General features: G+C 39.1%; 1 protein-coding gene across 1 annotated transcript in view; it reads left to right on the top strand.

The window, feature by feature from the left end:
• IGF2BP3 (insulin like growth factor 2 mRNA binding protein 3) overlaps positions 1-19,433 on the top strand; it is a 147,024-nt gene that overhangs the window by 99,419 nt on the left and 28,172 nt on the right. Inside the window, exons 4-5 of the mRNA XM_068550495.1 lie at positions 11,634-11,685; positions 11,782-11,845. Coding sequence (XP_068406596.1) covers positions 11,634-11,685; positions 11,782-11,845 — 116 coding nt within the window. The remainder of the gene's footprint in view (positions 1-11,633; positions 11,686-11,781; positions 11,846-19,433) is intronic.

The raw sequence follows: 19,433 nt of genomic DNA on the forward strand, positions 1-19,433 counted from the left end.
CTGGGAAACTTAATCTTGGAAAAAATAAATCTGGTGAGATATAGTTTTATTTTACTCAGAAAGTCTTCCCTGTTCTCCGAAATTCAGAGAAGCAGGTTTTCTGTGAACCTGTCCTTGGTGTATTCAGAGATAATGACCTGGGTAGTGTCTATTACATACTGAAGTTTTAATGAATGGTACAAATATTATACCTTTGCCCAAGGATTGTTAAAATTGTTGAGAAGTACTGATACTTTGAATTGGACTTAAAAACTCAGGCATCGCTTCAATGAGTATGAAGAACTTTGATATTTTCTCTACTTACATATTAGCATATACAAGTAGAGAGTATATAATGAGTCCCCCTGTGCCTGTCCGCCAGCTTCTACATTTATCAATTTTCTTCCCTTCATGTTGGTGTGAAAAGCTTTTGAAGAAGCCTTTTCCATTTGAGATGGTGGCCTTCTGAGAAATGGATGGTGTGATGTAATGAGCACTGGCTTTAGAGTTGCGGGGGGTTCCAAATCCTGACTCCACATGTCTTTGCTCTCTGACTGGGCATGTGGCCTTTCCTCTTAGAATCTCAGTTTTTGCATCTTGAAAACAGGGTTATTATCTACTTTTGACGATTGTCTGGATGATTAAATGTGCTAATGTTATGTGAAGAGTGGAAAGAATATTTGAAGGTTAGTTATTGTGTGTACACAGAGCTGCCAGTGACATGGGTTCTCTGTTGCCGTGTTGGATTTCCAAAGTCTGTAATTGTGTGCTAAGTCCTAGTCAAGATAGAGCACTGAGGTAGAGTCTAATTCCAACGTGGACAGATAAACGGCCTATTATAGTAAAGACAAGACCCAGAGTTAAGTACAAGGTGTTTACTGTGGAGGATGGGGAGTGTATTTGTTTCATGAAGCTGCCGTATTGAATTCCCACAAACTGGGAGGATTAAAACAACAGAAATGTGATCTCTCACAGTTCTGGAGGGTAGCAGTCTGAAATCAAGGTGCTGGCGAGCCTCTCTCCTAGCTCCTGGTGGTTGCCAGCAATCATGGGTATTCCTTGGCTTGTAGTTGCATCATTCCAGTCTCTCCCTAGGTGGTCAGGTGGTGCTCCCCCTGTGTGTCTGTGTGTCCAGTTTTTCCTCTTATTAAAAGGGTGCCAGTCATTGGATTAGAGCCCATTCACAGGTACTGGTGGACATGAATTTTTAAAGGACACTCTTCAACCCAATACAGGGGGTTAACCAAGACCGGGAGTGATCAGGGATTGCATTCTAGAGGATAACAAGAACCAAAATGCCATTTTAAAGATGGTTATTAAGGAATTAGTTGGGATTAGATGAGAGATGAGGTTGTAGAGCAATACACGATAATGTTTTGAACCATATTAAATTGCCTGGATTTTTTTCCCCTAAGAGACATGGGGAAGTTCAAGGGTTTTAAATTTAAAATTCACATAGTGTAGTGGCTATGTTTGTTGTATTCATGGCTGAATATGAATTTTGAAATAGCTTTTCTGTATTTGAGGAAATCACCAGGTTATGAATCTTCCAACCCATCTTAGAAATTGGTGCTCGGATTTTTAGCACCCCCTGCTACTAGGATGTGGAGAGCTGACCATGGTTTTGCTTCTAAAATACACCCATATAAGACTTCGATTCACTGAGCAGTAACAGAGACGCGGAGTTGCCATGTGGAGAGCAAGTACCTGGAGGTATGTTTTGAAGCGACCGAGTAGAAGCCGCAGAGCATACAGTTTCCAAACCAAGTATGTGCTGGGCGTGGTGAGTTGTAGACAGGACTCTGGGAATCTCTGCAGTTGAAGAAGGAAGCAGGGAGGAGTAGTTTGAAGATCAGAAAATTGAGGACCCCCTCCCCGCCCCACCACCCCGGACCCCCAAGATCTTTTAAAAACCCGAGGTAAACTTGGTTGGTGACTAAAGAGAGCCTCTAAGAGGTGAGCTTGCTATTTTATAGACTTGATTTCCTGAAAAGTTTGCAGTTAGCTAAATTGTCTTCCTCTAAGTACAACTTCTCCTTGTTTACTGATGGACCTTTGCTACTTATTAAAACCTTTACAATTACTTGAGCCTGTCTATTTCCAGTCCCAATTTATCAGTAATAGGTGCTGTTCCAAGTTGGTGCTCAGATCTTTTCTGAACAGCATAAAGCAGGATCATGTTACAGTCTGAGGCATGGGATCTGGATGAAAAGCTTGTGCAGTAGAATTTGGTGCCAAAAGCAATACTCAAGGGCTTAATTAGCAGTTTTTAAATATAGCAAATACATGGCTGGGCTCCAAGTAAAGCCTTGATTTTGAACACACACTACCAGAGACTGAGAGCAATGGGTGTGAGGACACCCTGGTGGATCCTCCTGCCCCACCTGACCAATGCATTTCAGAATGGAGAAATGTCAAGGACATTTGTATGGGCTGCTTTTGTCACTAGTTTGACACCGCTCTGATGACTTGTCCACATCACTGTTCAAAAGCAGCTAAACTTATGACATGCATGTCTGTCACAGGAAACACGTAGCAGTGGAGGGAAGGGATTCCACTTGACTTTTGTCCCCAGGCCATTCTCTTCTAGCACCCTGACCTTGTCTTAGCACTATTGGTTCAGGGCTGCTACAGTGGGTTGGTGTGCTTAGACTCTTTCCTTCCTCTGCCCAGTCCCCAAGTAATTCATGCGTTTGGCTTTGTCATTTGTTCAATTGAACCAAAAATATGTTCCATTTTAAAGATGTTTATTAAGCAATTAACTAATTTTTGGTTTAATTGTTACTCCAGCACTGTCCAGTGAGAGCCTTAAGAATAGGAGAGGAGAACACTCATTTCTTTTATGTTTTTTTTGGCCGTACCGCACAGCGTGCGGGATCTTAGTTCCTCAACCAGGGATCAAACCCGGCAGTGCCCCCTGCAGTGGAAGCGTGGAGTCCTAACCACTGCACCACCAGGGAATTCCCAACACTCATTTCTTGGCATTACCTTTTTGGAAAACAATGTAAAGGCCAATATAATCCAATTTAATGATCTCATTTTTTTTTTCCTGATTGCAAAATTACATGGTCATTGTAGAAAACTTAGAAAGTCACAAGGAAAGAAGAAAAAACCTTTCTCCCAATGGTTACATTGTAATGTTAGACTCTCAGTTCAGTCTAGTATGATAGGCGCTTTTCTACAAGGTTGGCTCATGTCTAAGTTTATATCCTGTTATGTCTTAAACATTTTCTTCTTTATTGGAATTTTGAGCTATAATTGACATACCATAAAATTCACCTCTTTGAAGCATACAATTCAATGTTTTTTAGTGTATTCACAAGGTTAGGAATCACCACTAATTCTGGAACACTTTTATTATCCCAAAGAGTAAACTCACAGCATTAACAGTCACTGCCCTTCCTCCCTTCCACCCTCTTCCCAGCCGCTGGCAACCATTAATCTTTCTGTCTCTATGGATTCACCTATTGTGGATATTTCATGTAAATGAAATTATACAGTACGTGGCCTCTTTCACTTAGCATAATATTCTCAAGGTGCATCTACGTTGTAGTATGTACTTCATTTCTTTTTATGGCTTGATGATATTCCAGTGTATGAGTATACCACGTATTGTTTACCCATTCATCAGTTCCAGATATTTTATTATAAGGCCCCATGGAGCCCAGTAGAATAACTGCTGCACATCTGAAGGACTAGTTCTTATGGGCAAATATTTTTATCAGTATTTATTTTGGAACCAACCCCTTTCTTTATTTTTCTTCTCCAGATGCTGTTGTCTTTTATTTTTAAATAAGCTTTAATGGGGGCAGTGAGATGGTCTGCTACCACTTTTGGAGGCCACTACAGTTTTGGATATTTTTCACCTCATTTAGACAAGTCACTTCTTCTTTTTCCCCCCACAGGAATTCTGAAAAGTTTTATTTTACTCATCCCCACGAAATAAGAAAAAAAAATTTTTTTTTTCTTTTTTTTTTAAACATAAAATGCACCATGTACTGTATTCCTACAGGAGAGGCCTTCCATTTTGAACAGACAAAATGGGAACCTAATTCTCTGCTTACAGTTTTACATTCTTGACGCTTGGAAAATTTTTCTACTGGCTAGTTTCTCGTTTCATATACCCCATACCTGGTTTCTCCTCCACTTACTACATAGGTCTAAGGAAGGGGGCTGTAGGTGCATTTGTGATCCACGTGGTCCACACTCTCTAGCCCTGCACACTTTGGGTCAGATGTCTGGTGAGGTGGCATAGGGTGGTAGGAGTTTTTCTGGAGGCTAGCAATTTTTTTTTTTAAATAAATTTATTTATTTTTGGCTGTGTTGGGTCTTCGTTGCTGCACACGGACTTTCTCTAGTTGCAGTGAGCAGGGGCTACTCTTCTTTGCGGTGCACGGGCTTCTCACTGCGGTGGCTCCTCTTGTTGCGGAGCACGGGCTCTGGAGCACAGGCTCAGTAGTTGTGGCGCACGGGCTTCTTTGCTCCGCGGCATGTGGGATCCTCCCGGACCAGGGCTCGAACCCGTGTCCCCTGCATTGGCAGGCGGATTCTTAACCACTGTGCCACCAGGGAAGCCCTGGAGGCTAGCAATTTTAATTTAACCATAAGCTGTATGATTGTGAATCTTTGGCTGTCCTGTTAGGCTCAAACTCAGTGTCTGTCCAACCAGCTCCCTCTAACTGGATCCCCCAAGGGCTTGCTTCTATTCCAGCACACTCAACAAGGGGATACGTGACACAGGTGAATTCCAGGTGGAAATAGACAGTGGTCTATTTGCTGTGTTTATTTTAATCACCATATATATTCCTTTTGCAAGTTTAAGAAAAATTAACTGTATGGCCTATTGCCAGGGTCCTTCCTAGGGCCTAGAGAGCGTTCATGCAAGCAAGCACTTAGAAGCTTAAGGAAATTACTGGGAAATTGGACTTGTGATACTTATCTTAATGAGGATGGAGGCAGAGATTGAGGGAAAGAGAAGATATGGGCAACTTTTTATTCCAGCGTGCTCTTTTTGCCTTGGGTCGAAAAAGATAGATAAGTCACTTCTTTTTTTTTTTTTTTTTTTTAAGTCTTTATTGAATTTGTTACAATATTGCTTCTGTTTTACGTTTTGGTTTTTTGGCCATGAGGTATGTGGGATCTTAGCTCCCCGACCAGGGATCGAACCTGCACCCCCTTCATTGGAAGGCAAAGTCTTAACCACTGGACTGCCAGGGAAGTCCCAAGTCACTTCTTAATTAGTGCCTTTACCCAGAATTATGTTGGGATCATCCTCAGGCTTTTGAACTTGTGTCTTCCCCCTTTCCTCTAGTAATTTGTAGCTGTTGGAAGTGGTAACCCCTGCCACATTTTATTTATCCACTTGGATTGCTTCTACCTTTTGGTGATTGTGAATAATGTTGCTATGAACATAGGTGTACAAATATCTCTGAGTCCCTGCTTGCAGTTCTTCTGGGTAGGTACCCAGAAGTGAAATTGTTGGATCATATGGTAATTCTATTTTTTATTATTATTTTTTGAGGAACTACCATACTGTTTTCCATAGAGGCTGCACTATTTTACATTCCTCCCAGCAATGTATGAAAGTTCTAATTTTTCTACATTCTTGCCAAGACATTTTATTTTCATTGCTGTTTTTTAAATTATAGCCATTCTAGTGGGTATGAAGTGGTATCTTATTGTGATTTTGATTTGCATTTCCTTAATGACTTATGGTTTTAAGCATCTTTTTTTTTTTAATTAGTTTATTTATTTTTGGCTGCATTGGGTCTTTGTTGCCGCGCGCGGGCTTCTCATTGCGGTGGCTTCTCTTGTTGCGGAGCACAGGCTCTAGACACGCAGGCTTCAGTAGTTGTGGCGTGCGGGCTCTAGAGCGCAGGCTCAGTAGTTGTGGTGCACGGGCTTAGTTGCTCTGCAACATGTGGGATCTTCCTGGACCAGGGCTCGAACCCATGTCCCCTGCATTGGCAAGCAGATTCCTAACCACTGCGCCACCAGGGAAGTCCCTAAGCATTTTTTCATGTGAAACACATACTTCTAAAAACATGTGGAGAGACCCACCAAACTGACAGTGGTTTCTTTTAGCACTTGGTGGAGTAACTGGTAGGGAAGTTATTACCTAGTCAAAAGGGACCCTAACTTTGCGTTATTTAGAGTGTTTTTTTTTTTAACCAGTATTTCTCTTAGTAAAATATAGAACAAGTTAATGCTGGTTAATATCTTCATCTGATTGAGGTACATAAAAATAAACTGTTGAGCACTTGGAACATGGGTGGGGAAGTTTATTGACCCTGGGAGTTGATAAAGTTCTTTGCCTACCAAAGGATGATTTTGATCTTGCAGCAAAGTAAGGGTTAAATTGCTTTCAGTCTGTACCATTATATTTTATTCGAATTGTGTGGGGAAATGCGGTAGCTTACTTGACCAAGTGGTTAAGAGTGTGAGCTCTGGAATCTGACAGCTGGGGTTTAAATCATTTCTCCATCACTTAACCATCTATCCAAGTTGAAATACTGTTTAACTTCCCCATGTCATAACTTACCCATCTATAAAATAGGATGTTACTTCATGGGATTTGTGTGGATTAACTGAGTTAAAACAGATTAAACATTTGGGACAGTGCTGCTGCTAGAAAGCACTCAAATGTTATCACTCATAATTTATTACTAAAAAAAGGCCAGTGTTGTTGGAGAGGAGAGAGTGCCATTAGATGATGGGCAGGTCACATGGGGCCTTCAGGGCACTCATTAGAGACTTTGCTTTTTGTTTTTTTTTTTTTTGGCCGCGTGGCATGTGGGATCCTAGTTCCCCGACCAGGGATCGAATCTGCAGGGATCTTAACCACTGGACCACCAGGGAGGTCGTCTTTAGGGACTTTGGATCCTATCCCAAATACAAAGGGAAGTTCTTAGAGTTTACAGCAGGGGTATGAGTTGATTAGCTCAGCTTTTAAAAATCCATCTAGCCCAATACTATCCAATAGAAAGCTAATTCAGGCTTTCTATTGGATAGTTTAAAATTTTCTAGAAGCCATGTTAAAAAAGCAAGAGAGAAAACAAGTGAAAATTAATTTTGATAATATTTTATTTAACGCAGTATATCTAATATATTACAATTTTAATGTGATCAATATTTTAAAAATTGAGATTTTATATTTTTTGTACTAAGTATTCAAAGTATGCAGTTTGTTTTACACTTAAGCACATCTCAGGTGTGGATTAGCCACATTTAAAGTGTGTAATAGCCACATGTAGCCAGTGGCTGTGACCCTGGATGATGCCGGTCTGTTATGAGAACAATTAGAAACAAAATGAATATGGGAGACAACTTAGGAGCATGTTCCCGTAGTCCAGAGAGAGATGCTGGAGGCTTGGTCTAGGGTGGTGGCAGAAGAGAAAGCAGCTGGCAGGCCCAGAGCAATAGGTAGGAGGTAGCATATGTAGGTGGACTTTTATTGATGAGCTTGAGGGAGATGCAGGTGCAGTTAACAAGGTTGAATGCAACGTTCCTGGTGTACATAACTGTAGATGGTGTTGCCTCTTACCGTAAAACGCAGCAGCAGAGGAGAAAGGGACTCAATATTGGGCTTGGGCACAGGTGTCAGGTCTCAAGCATTGCCTGAATAGGGTCCCTTCTGGTGTTCATCTTTCTCTGTGACTTTGAGGTGTGTGTGAGTGGATGGTAGCTTGGACTGTTCTCTCTCTTGGTCGCTGTGATCACATAATTTTATGGAATCCTAAATTATAGTCTCCTCCCCACGTTAGAGGATGTAACTTGTGAAAGTTGAGGATGACTAGAAAGTTGGGAGGTCTGGAAGGTCTGTGTGTTACACTGGAGGCTGAGAGTCCCTCTGGGTGGTTTTTTTTTTTTTTTTTTTTTTCTTTTTTTTTTCTTTTTTTTGGCCGTGCTGTGCGGCTTGTGGAATTTTTGTTCGCCAACCAGGGATTGAGCCAGGGCCCCGGCAGTGAAAGTGTGGGGTCCTAACCACTGGACTGCCAGGGAATTCCCTCCCTCTGGGTTTTATCAGTGATGAAGGTGGTGTGCAACATGGCTTGTGAGGTTGTCAGGGACCTGGTCTGTGTATGTTGACCTCCTTGAGTTGAAAGTCCTTTTCAGAGGGAATGGTTTGAATGTTATCCAATTATAATGGTAACGTTGTATAACAATCTACATTAAGGTAGATATTTCTAAAAACTACCTTGTATTTGAAATTTGTACCATTATTTATTAGAAATGCTATTGGGATGTGCAGTATAGAATTGTTCTTTATTAATGTAGCTGGTCTTCTATAGATAGATGTAAAAGAACAAAGCTCCCGGGATGATTTTATCCATATCTGGCAACAACTGGTTCCTGTTTCTGTATAATGTGTTGAGCTGTATTTGAAGGAAGCTCCCTTCATCTCCGATGGCTTTTCTCCTGCCCCTGCTGAAATGAGGAATAGGCAGAATGACTTCTTTCTTGTAACCCCTCCTCAAAGTCTTGAGTCTGGTTTTGGTGTTCAGGAGATTACTGGTCTGTGTGTATGTGTGTGCGTGCGCGTGAGTGAAAGGTGTGCTGGGGCAAGAGGGTGTTAAATATCCTGCTTTTAATTTTAATTTTACTGGTTTTTAGAATGCTTGTGACTTTCCACGTCTGCATCTTTTTTATATGAATTTGTGATAAATTCCTACTTGTTTATATCACTATGGACTTTTTATTATTATTATTATTATTTTTACTATGGACTTTTAAATGAACCTGGAATTTGTTTCCTTTGCTCTTAGGACCAAAACTATTCTGTGGCTTCTTTTTAACCCCTCCCTTACCTTTTTTTGTTCCTCAGTGTTTGGCTCACGGGTAACTAAGACACGGTCCCTTCCCTTACGAAGTTTAGAAGCGAGTGCAGCCCTGTGTGGAGGAGCCACACTGAAGGGGGCGCCTGGACTGTAATGACCAACACTGTCCCATCATCTTCTAAAACACATGCGTCCAACAAGGAGGATTGGGGTCTATGATCATACACATATAAATTATCTGGAGTATGGAAGCCAGTATAACTGTTAGGAATAAGTTACTTGTGACACACCTGACAAATAATCACATCACTATGGTTAAAAATCACTAGTCTAGTGGGAGAATAAAGATCGGTGAAGAGATTATAAAATGACATTGCTTTCATCTCGAGGATTAGGTCAGCTAAGGTGCTGTGGAAATGGGGATGCTAATTTACATACAATAAAATTACCATTTTTAGTGGATAGGACTGTAGTTTCTAATTTCTAGAGATTTTACACATGGGACAGTTGACAACCAATAGCATTTATTATTACTTAGAATGTTTAACTCTTACAAGCAGTTTTGTTTTGAATATACTAAACTTTATATATAATATATGCAGTGAAAAATTTGACGGACATTTCCTCAGTTTTTTTCAAGTTAAAAATTTACTTGTATTAATTGTGTCTGTATGTGTATATATATTCACATATAAATATATGTGTCTATTTGTGTGTATACATATATCAATGTATATATAATTCATATATCACTTTGCCAGTGGGCCTTCTGGAGGCATTAGTTTCATTAGCATTATTGTAGGTTTAGTCAACATTGTTTATAAATCATGGGTATTTAACTTTTGTAGTGTTTTCTCTGTAGTAGTAAAAGTTAATGTAGTGTAAGGTAAGCTACATGGAGACTAACGTATTTAGTGAACAAATTGCTTTTAGGAAGAATTAAGAATGATGTTTATTTAAATTAACATCTATTAAATTGGCACTTACCCCCTACTTCCTACACGCCTCCTCCACCATCTCTAGCTGCCTCCGTACCTCTGCCCCTCAAGGTACCCAAATTTCATAAAGCTCTACTATTGGAGTGGCTTTCATTTAAAAGCTAAATTTTAAATGGTAGATGTACCTTTCCTGCTGCTTTAATTATTTAAGTTGGAATGAATACCTTGTTAGAATTTTTTAATTTACACAGAAAACATTTATTGGTATTAAAAATTTTTTTTTTAGTTTTAAAAATATAAGTAGATTGCTGTTAAAAAATTTTTAAAGGCATTACATGTTGCATACTATCTATTTGCATGGCATTGTGAACGGTTTCCTATTTTTTGGCCTTTATAAATTAGGTCTCTTAACATTACATTCACAGCAGACTTACCTCTAAAACAGGTGAGCACTGTTATAAACAGTACTGTTCCTAATAAGCTATACTAGTACTTCCTCCTGAGAATGCTTCACTTCATTTATGAACTATTTGAATGTCCTTTTCTGCCTGTATATTTTATGTGCTGGGGCTAGTACAGTGAACAAAAACTTCCTGTTCGTGCTGAGCATGCATTCTAATGGCTGAGACAGACAAATGAAATTTTATGTAGTCAGTTCAGTGTTCTGAATTAAAAGTAAAAAATTAAGCTTTATGATTTAAGCAGTAGCTATAATTTGAGACAAAGATCATTGTGCTTCTAGACCTCACCCACAGGAAATTCCCCATGTCAAAACTTACCTATGAAAATACTAACCATTCCATTCACAAATAGGTGTTAACCTTATTTAACATGGAAAAAATAAATAAATAAAAAGTTCATCTCCAGACAAACCTTGCTATAGATTTCAGTCTGGACTCAGCAGACAAAATAAAAGCCTGAAAGGTACCACATAAGATAAACATTGCTTTAGAAGAATTTGCTTAAAGTTTAGTAGGAAATTACCATAAAAACTTATTTATAGTGAGTTTCTTAATGGTTTACTGTGTCCTGGGGGCCAGAAAACATTCTCAAGGGAGTGTCCTTCAAATTTTGCAATTAAATTGATGAGTAAATGGTTCACTATAAATTAATAGAAGTTTATTTTGTTTTACTTGTCAAGAAAAACCTGTTACAGTTCTTGGAAGCGAATGATAGTTGAATTTGGTTTATATGGATGAGATGTACACCTGCAGTTTATACTATAATAAAATTCAGTTGCTGTTTTAACAGCCTTTCATTAGAATAACATGCATGTGCAATAATGCAGCTACGGGAAAGATAGACAGTTTCCAACTGTGCTTTTTCCAACTCAGTGTAGGCTTAGAAGACTGACAGCACAGACTCATTTCTTTTTATACTTTCTACTGTCCAAGAATTGATAAACCACTTAGATTAGTCTTTAGTTCAAGACTCCAGGCAGAATATCTTTCTTCATTTTGCTAGCCTGCCTTGAGAGTAGTCTGTTTCGATACATCTGTTCCAGCTGTAAAAGGAAGTTCTTTGAAAAGGAACATCTTAAAGACAAAACTTAACGTGGGCCCTTGTCTTGTGACTTGCTATACAAGGAGGAAGTGTGATGATGTGTTGGTGGTGTGTGTATGAGAATTACATGCTTGCTTGTCCTCCAGCCTCAGGAACCAGCAGCTGTGGCTTTGAATGTTTTGCTGAGCCCCTATACTTCTTGGTTAAATCTGCTCGAAGTCAGGGACCTCGGGAGAGGCAGAAGAGAAAAACCCACCGTATGCTCCCTATGGGGCCCTTCCCTCACTTTTGTAGGCCCAAACCCCAGTTATTATTTTTTTTGGGGGCGGGGGACTCATTTCCATCACAATTCCTTTGTGATTTTAAAACCTATTCCTGCCCTCGTTAATAACATGGGAAATTGAAAATTTGTCATTTTCTCTCCCCCTCCTGCTAGGTGCTGGATAGTTTACTAGTCCAGTATGGAGTGGTGGAAAGCTGTGAGCAAGGTACATGTCTTCTCAATTGCTTTCAAATTTGTAAAAGGAAGAAAGCAGAAAGAAAACTAACCTTTTTTTTCCTCTTCATTTTTTTTCTTCCTCTAGTGAACACTGACTCGGAAACTGCAGTCGTTAATGTAACCTATTCCAGTAAGGAGCAAGCTAGACAGTAAGCAGTTTGAAACTTTTAATCTCTGTGTAATAACTAGGTTAAATATAGTACTTATATTTTGGGCTGGTGGGTAGCAGACATAAACTTTATTTTGCAAAGTTTGACCTTGCAATTCTTAAGTTTGAATGTCTAATAAGAACCTACATTGGTTAAAGTTTTTATTACATTTTCAGTATATCTTTAATGCCAAGAATATAGTGACATAGTATGAAGCTGAATTGCATCCTGTTTGCAAAAAGCTCTGGGCCTGGGTATCATTGCCAAATGACATTAAAGACTTTTTTCCCCTTATTATTGGTTATGATAACATATATTGTTGCTGTTTTGCCCAAAGCTGGTAAGTTTATCATGTGTTAAACTAACAACAGTGTTAAATGTTAAGTTTTCTTGTTCGCTGATTTTTCTGATTACTGTTGTCATTTAGGAGTGTGCAGAAGTGGGATTAATGTAATTTGGTGGAAAAAAATATATTCCGATGCAATAGGCAAAGTTTCACAGATCAAAAAAATCTTCCTTAGGAAAAGATAATTTTGTAGGCTTGGGAATAATCTAATGAACTGATTGACCACTAGAGAGAGGAAATGAGGATCCCACCAATACTGCTTTTGACTGATCTGCTCAGAACACAAACGTGGAGGGATGGCATGCAAGGTGCCCAGCAGTGCTGAGTATCAGCAGACCATGGAAATTTTGACCACCGCCAGCTAAATTGCAGGCAGGAACAGACTGTCTGCTCTGTGTGGGAAAAGAAAGGACCGTGCTGGCTGACCCTGAGCCCTAAAGGGGAAAGGCGAAACCAGCAGCAAGAGTGGGAATACAGCCAGGTTACCAAAGGCAGTACCCACGCATGGAGGGACTATGAAAAGAAAGATAGGGGTGGGATAGAGTTGGAAATTTGCATAACACAAGTGGAACTTTATTTTTTTAATTGGTAATATTCACATGGTTCAGAATTTTAAAGGTCTAAAGATGTATGTAGTGCAGATCTTCCTCCCAGTGTTGTTCCCACCTACCTTGTTCCCTTCCTTGGAGATAACCATGTGGAAGAACAGTACGTGTGTGTATTCTTCCTCCTTTTTACCCAAATGATACCATAACATTTGAGCGTTTTATACATGTAAATATATCTCTTATAGTTGCATAGAATTTGATTGTATGGATATGGAATGACTTATTCCCAAATTGGATTTTTAGTTCTCTTGCAGTTATGAACAATGATGTATTGAATTCCTTTTGCAGTCATTTTGCAAGTGTGCAAGTAGAGCCATAGGTTAAATTCCTAGAAGTAGATTTGCTGAGTCAAGATGGATGTGCATTTAAAAAATTTTGTTGGATATTGATGAGTTATCCTTCCTAAAGCTTGAACTAGTTTAAATTCCCATCAGCACTGTGAGTGAGTCCATTTCTCCTTAATTCTCCCTAACACAGGGCTTTATCAAACTTTGCCCATCAAGTGGGTGAAAAGTAGTATCTAATTATGTTAATTTCACTTTTCTTTCTCAGGAGCAAGACTCGAGATTCACTTTTAATGTTTTAATATGAGACTCTTAATTTTTTTTTTTTTTAATTGAAGTATAGTTGATTTACAATGTTGTACCACCTCTGCTGTACAGCAGAGTGACTCAGTTTTACATATATCTACATTCTTTTTTAAATATTCTTTTCCATTATGGTTTATCCCAGGAGATTGGATATAGTTCCCTGTGCTATACAGTAGGACCTTGTTGTTTATCCATTCTAAATGTAATAGTTTGCATCTACCAACCCCAAATTCCCAGTTCATCCCTCTCCCTCCCCCCCACCCCCCTTGGCAACCACAAGTCTGATCTCCATGTCTGTGGAGGCTCTTAATATATCTTAAAATACTCATTTTTTCCTTCTGTTTGTATTGTTCATTTATTTTAAAAATGTTAACAGTTTATGTGAGGACATTATAGAAGTTGTGGTATATGTTGTAAAACAAATTGATTTCTCACAAACTTTATTCTTCAATCATGATATAAGAGGAATAACAAGAAAATTTCACATTTTTTACCCGAAGTAGATTGGGGGTAAAAGTGAGCAATGAGAACACAGGGGCTCCATTCATTTACATGTTAATCTTAACAAAGACTGTAATAAATATTACTTGGTAGAGCCAACTCTCTGTTAGATGGGAGATAAGGGACAGCGTGATAAACCCAAGGATATTTGGAGATTGTCAGAGGCCTGTGTCAGTTGTGTTATTTGACAGTTTATGTGAGGCTAGCTGGGTAGAGGGGAAGTGTCTAATTTAACAGTTACACGGCTGTACGGGAGAGCGCATTTTGGAGACAGACCCACATAGCTTTGCAGATGTTTGGAGTGAGCCTTCATGGGGACTGGCTGACATTTAGCACCCACAACCCCCTGTAAAAATTCCACAGCATTAAGAGTACAGGCATGGGAAGGGCAGACTGCTAGCCAAGGCAGAATGACTGCTGAAGGTACTCTCAGCGTGACAGCAAGCTGAATGTGGAGACATTTTAATTCTAAAAGCACTTTGTAGTGATTGTTAGAGATTGTCAGGATCCTGTTGATCACAAGGAGGGACGAAAAGACTGTGAGGAGTTTGTCGTTTAGGCAGTTATATAATCTAAACAAATAAATTGAGCATTTCAATGAATGAAAAATCATGTCCTTCATTCTAGTAGTCAACCCGTTAACATTTATTGAGTACCAGTTATTGACCAAAAGTTGCCAGTGCATAAAGGCAAAGTCTCTATCCTCAAGGATGGGCCTTCCAGTGCTGGAAAAGTATTTGGAGAGGGATCACCTGATTTAATTCCTGTCCAAGTTGAGTTTCCTTCTAGGAATACTGGGTTGTCTCCCCCTCAAGAATTCCAAAGATCAAAGAGAATTAGAAAATAAGTGAGTATTCAGAGAAAGTGAATAGATTTAAAGAATGGACAAATCAATTTTGTGTACAATGTTATGAAAACTATTAAAGTTTTCTAGTAAGTTTTTTTAAAAAGATGTGAAGTGCATTATCATTCTTTGAGGAGAATTAATTTTATTTGAGAGGCATTCGATGTAGTGGAGAAAGCATGGACCCTGAAGTCAGGCAGCTCTGACTGTAATCTTGACCTCTCTGAGCTTCAGTTATTCAGCTACAAAATGAGGGCTGACAAGAAACTAATATATTCATGCATATATGCTCATATTTATAGACAGTGGTCTTATCAAATGTAAATTTGATAATTTACAGTAAATAATAATTTACTGTAAATAATAATTCTTGTTCAACCCACTGCTTCTGGGCACCTAAAGAACAGCTAGATTTGGCTTGAGCTGGGGAAGGCTGGTCCATCCAGGCCTTGCTCTGCTGAACCCTGAGAGCCTGTTCTCTGAGCTCCTGCAAGACTGTTGCCTAAACTAACCTGGCATGATTTCTTCTTGCCTTTTCCATTGCAGCCATCCAAAGCTCACTTCTTTAGGTGATAAGGGCTGAGGTGACATTCTCAGCTGACTTCTTTTTTTCCGTAGCATCTGTTACGTGGGCATCTCTGTAACTGGGATGTGCTTGTGCAGGAGTGAGTAGAGCGTGGAGATTAAGAGGATACATTCCAGAGTCCAATTCCATGGAATGGACTTCCTGTGCCACTTCTCTAGCTGTGACTCTGGTCAACTTAAACTGTCTTAATTCAACCCTATGTGTAAAATGGGAAGGTGGTAAGAGTTCCTAAGTTAGCAACTATTACACATTTTCCCAACATTTTTCACTGCTGTTGATAACACCCCGTTATTGTACAGGATACTTCATTTCAGATAATGACTGGCCACTGACCCTCAGGTGTTAGGGACCAAGTTCAAAAGCCTCTTTTTAAGCTCTATGAATGACACTTTTTAGAGGATTCTTCAATAAGGCTATGTCTCTAAGAATTTAACATGGAAATTCCTGCCACCTTGTGGCTAAGAAAAAATCAAAGGTTAACAGTGCCAATATTACTAGGAAATGCATGCATTTGCTTTAACCTCGAGCCTCAAATTACTAATTTACTAAAATAATACATGAGTAAAAATAATGAAAACTTAAAAATAAATTATTAAAACCAGGAGTATGGGGCTTCCCTGGTGGTGCAGTGGTTAAGAATCCACCTGCCAATACAGGGGACACGGGTTCGAGCCCTGGTCCAGGAAGATCCCACATGCCGCGGAGCAACAAGCCTGTGCACCACAACTACTGAGCCTGCGCTCTAGAGCCTGCGTGCCTAGAGCCTGTGCTCTACAACGAGAGAGACCACCACAATGAGAAGCCCGCGCACCACAATGAAGAGTAGCCCCTGCTTGCTGCAACTAGAGAGAGCCCACGCACAGCAATGAAGACCCAATGCAGCCAAAAATAAATAAATAAATTTTAAAAAATAAATAAAAAATATGAATTTAAAAAAAAGATCAAAGCACTTTATTAAAAAACAAAAAAACAGGAGTATGTATTTAGTGTTTCTTGTTCCTGGAAGCAAGAGAGACTTGGGTCTCTGGAATACCTGTTCCTTCCATCTTCCAGGGATGCTCAGATAACAAAGGCAGTGTTCATTGGGAGATTTGTAATGGGTGACAAAGAAATAACCCTTCAGAATTTGTAGGTATTTAGTTCTCTTTTTTTAGGGTTCTTATTTCTTTTCTTTTTTTGTAGTTGGGGCTGTTTATTATCTGAGGAGCTTTTTCTAAAGATAAATTTGGCATTTTATTTTATTTTTTATTTTTTAAAATTGAAGTGTAGTTGATTTAACAATGCTGTGTTAATTTCTGCTGTACAGCAAAGTGACTCAGTTTTATATATATATATATATATTCTTTTTTATGTTCTTTTCCATTATGGTTTATCCCAGGACATTGAATATAGTTCCCTGTGCTATACAGTAGGACCTTGTTGTCCAGGGGGTTCTTATTTCTGGTGTGTGTTTTTTTTTGTTGGGGAATAGGAATATAGTTTATATATTGAAGCTATTATTGCATATCTTTTTATATCAGTTTGAAGATTTGTATTGGGTACACACAGAAGTGTTTGAAACAACTTGGCTGATGGCTAAAGGGAGGATATTTACCCTTAAGCTTTGAAAATTATGTAAATAGAAGATTTATTCTGGAAAAAGAAACAACAGACCAGGTAGTGAGACAAAGAAATTTGTTGCCCTTTTTGCCATTCAGAGATAACCACTGTGAAATTTGCCATCAAGTTTGTTTGACTTTGTCCATGCGTTACAACTTTTAAAATGCTAAAGATCATTCTATAGAGTTGTGCAGGTTGCCTTTGCATTAACTATATTTATACCATTAGTAATCTCTATCTGGTATTTCATCCCTACCACAGTCTATGTAGCCAAGTCCTCTACTGGGCATCTAGGTTGTTTGCAGTTTTTTTGCCTTTAGAACTAGTTTAGTAATGAAGTCTTTTGTGGTAAATATATGGGCTTTGTCCATAATTGTTTCCTTAAGGTGCATCCCTGCAGTGGTATTATCAGGCTTTTGGTAATTATTGCTGAATTGTATGTCTCAGCCTCTTATTCTTGGTACAAGGAGAAAATGGAATGGTATGACTTTTCAATAATGGCTAAGCCTCGTTTTGTTAGGATCTATGAGATACCCAGCAGTGGGGTCTAGGAATAAGAAAAAGAGATCTTAGACATGGAATTTAGAGTTGAAAGGGACCATAAATCTAGGCTAATGCCAAACAACAAAACGACTTTTCCAGGGTTCCATGGCTACTTAGTCTTCAAGCTGGGCTAGAATTTGGGTCTCTCTTTTTCACTGCTCAGCTCTGTATGTGTGTACCATTGGATAAATTTAACTTCTCTGGGTCTCAGTTCTTCTTACTCTCTCATCCTTGAGATAAACTGTTTATTCTTTCTCTCAAGGCCCTTTCAGTCCTACACTGTGATCTATCCCAATAAACTTAGCAATGCAATTAAGAGCTACCACCTAGCAAAACTACTCACCATCTTCTGAATGACTCTTAAAATTGCATCAGAGCAGAGGCAAGTAATGATGAGAAACAGCATCCCGAGTAGTACACATGTGGGATAAACATCCTTGAGTTCTGTTGAGCTGAACGCATATGTTTTGAGTAATTATGATGACAGTTGTTGATCACACGTCTTGCATGTTACAGTAGGGTTGGTGAAAATACTATTAAGGTTTCCCCTGAACTCAGCAGACCACCAAATGGTATAGCTGAATATTAAGCTTTGTGCATAGAAAGGTTATAGTGGTTGACTTAAAATTCAGAAACTTGGAATCTTCAGTCATGAGAAAGTCATTGCTTGCAGTTAAGTTACTCCTGTACCTTCAGCTAGCTGTGTCCAAGTTTGGAGCACTGTGGGCTGAGGGGTTGGGAACCCTGCTTTCTTGGCAGTTAGCAGTGGGATATACACAGTGCGTGCTGTCTGCTCTCTGACAGGAGCAGCCTGAGTTTAGGGCCTTTGGGACCCAGACTGTGCACCGGGTCCTGGAGCACTGTGCATCTGACCTCCCAAGTGAGAGAATCTTTTCTTCTCCCCTCCAAGAAATCTTTTTAAAGCAGCACAGTGAAGTTTGGAATTACAGTTTATGCCAATTTGACAGAGTTGTTTCTTGGGACACACATGACCGTATCTGGTTAGCCCCAGAATACATAAAAGCATCTGGTGACTTACATGTTTATCTCTGTTTATTCCCATGGAGAAGGACGTCTATCTGCCTGCCTCTCTCACTCAAGAAAGAAGCTAATTACTTTTTTTGATAACATTACTGACTTAATTCCAGAATCAAACTTTACTTACCCTCTTCTGAAGCTGGCAGTACTCAATTTTATAGTGGGAAAGGATGTTACTATGGACTGTATTGCCTTTTATGCCTGTAGGTATAGTTGATTCCTACATTGGGCTTGGCTTTCTTTATGTCTCTGAAAGAACCTTCAATGATCTGTTTCTTCTGGGCTTTTAAAAGGTTTAAAGTTGCTTTGAATGGGGAATTCCTTGGCGGTCCAGTGGTTAGGACTCTGCACTTTCACTGCTGAGGGCACTGGTTCGATCCCTGGCTGGGGAACTAAGATGCCACAAGCTGCCCAGTGTGGGCAAAAAAAAAAAAAAGGGTTACTTTGAATGAATATCTAATTGGTTGAAACTTCTGTAATTCCAACTTCCTGTAATAAATATACATCATTGATATTAATAAAATCACTCAGCTGTTGTCTTCCTTTAGAAATAGCCAAAATATTTTAGGGCCCTTAATCCACATATTCCTTAAGAAAAAAGAGGAGAGGGAAGAAGCAACGAAAAATGTGTTAACTTAAGGTTCTTGTATCAGGGCATCGGTAAAACAAGTTTTGCTGTGTGCCTTCTATCACCTGTGAAGCTTATGAAAAGAATGCCATCTTTAGCTACTTTTTAAAAATTGAAGTATAGTTGATTTACAATGTTGTGTTAACTTCTGCTGCATAGCAAAGTGATTCAGTTATATATACATTAGAAAAGAATGCCCTCTGATACAAAAATCACATGGAAATATCCCAAGATGTATTGTATTTGGAAAAAAAGCAAGTCACAAGACTATGTATATCATGATCTCAGTTATGCTTTTAAAGAGG

This window comes from Eschrichtius robustus, chromosome 8 (genome assembly GCF_028021215.1).
Source record: "Eschrichtius robustus isolate mEscRob2 chromosome 8, mEscRob2.pri, whole genome shotgun sequence".
Taxonomy (NCBI): domain Eukaryota; kingdom Metazoa; phylum Chordata; class Mammalia; order Artiodactyla; family Eschrichtiidae; genus Eschrichtius; species Eschrichtius robustus.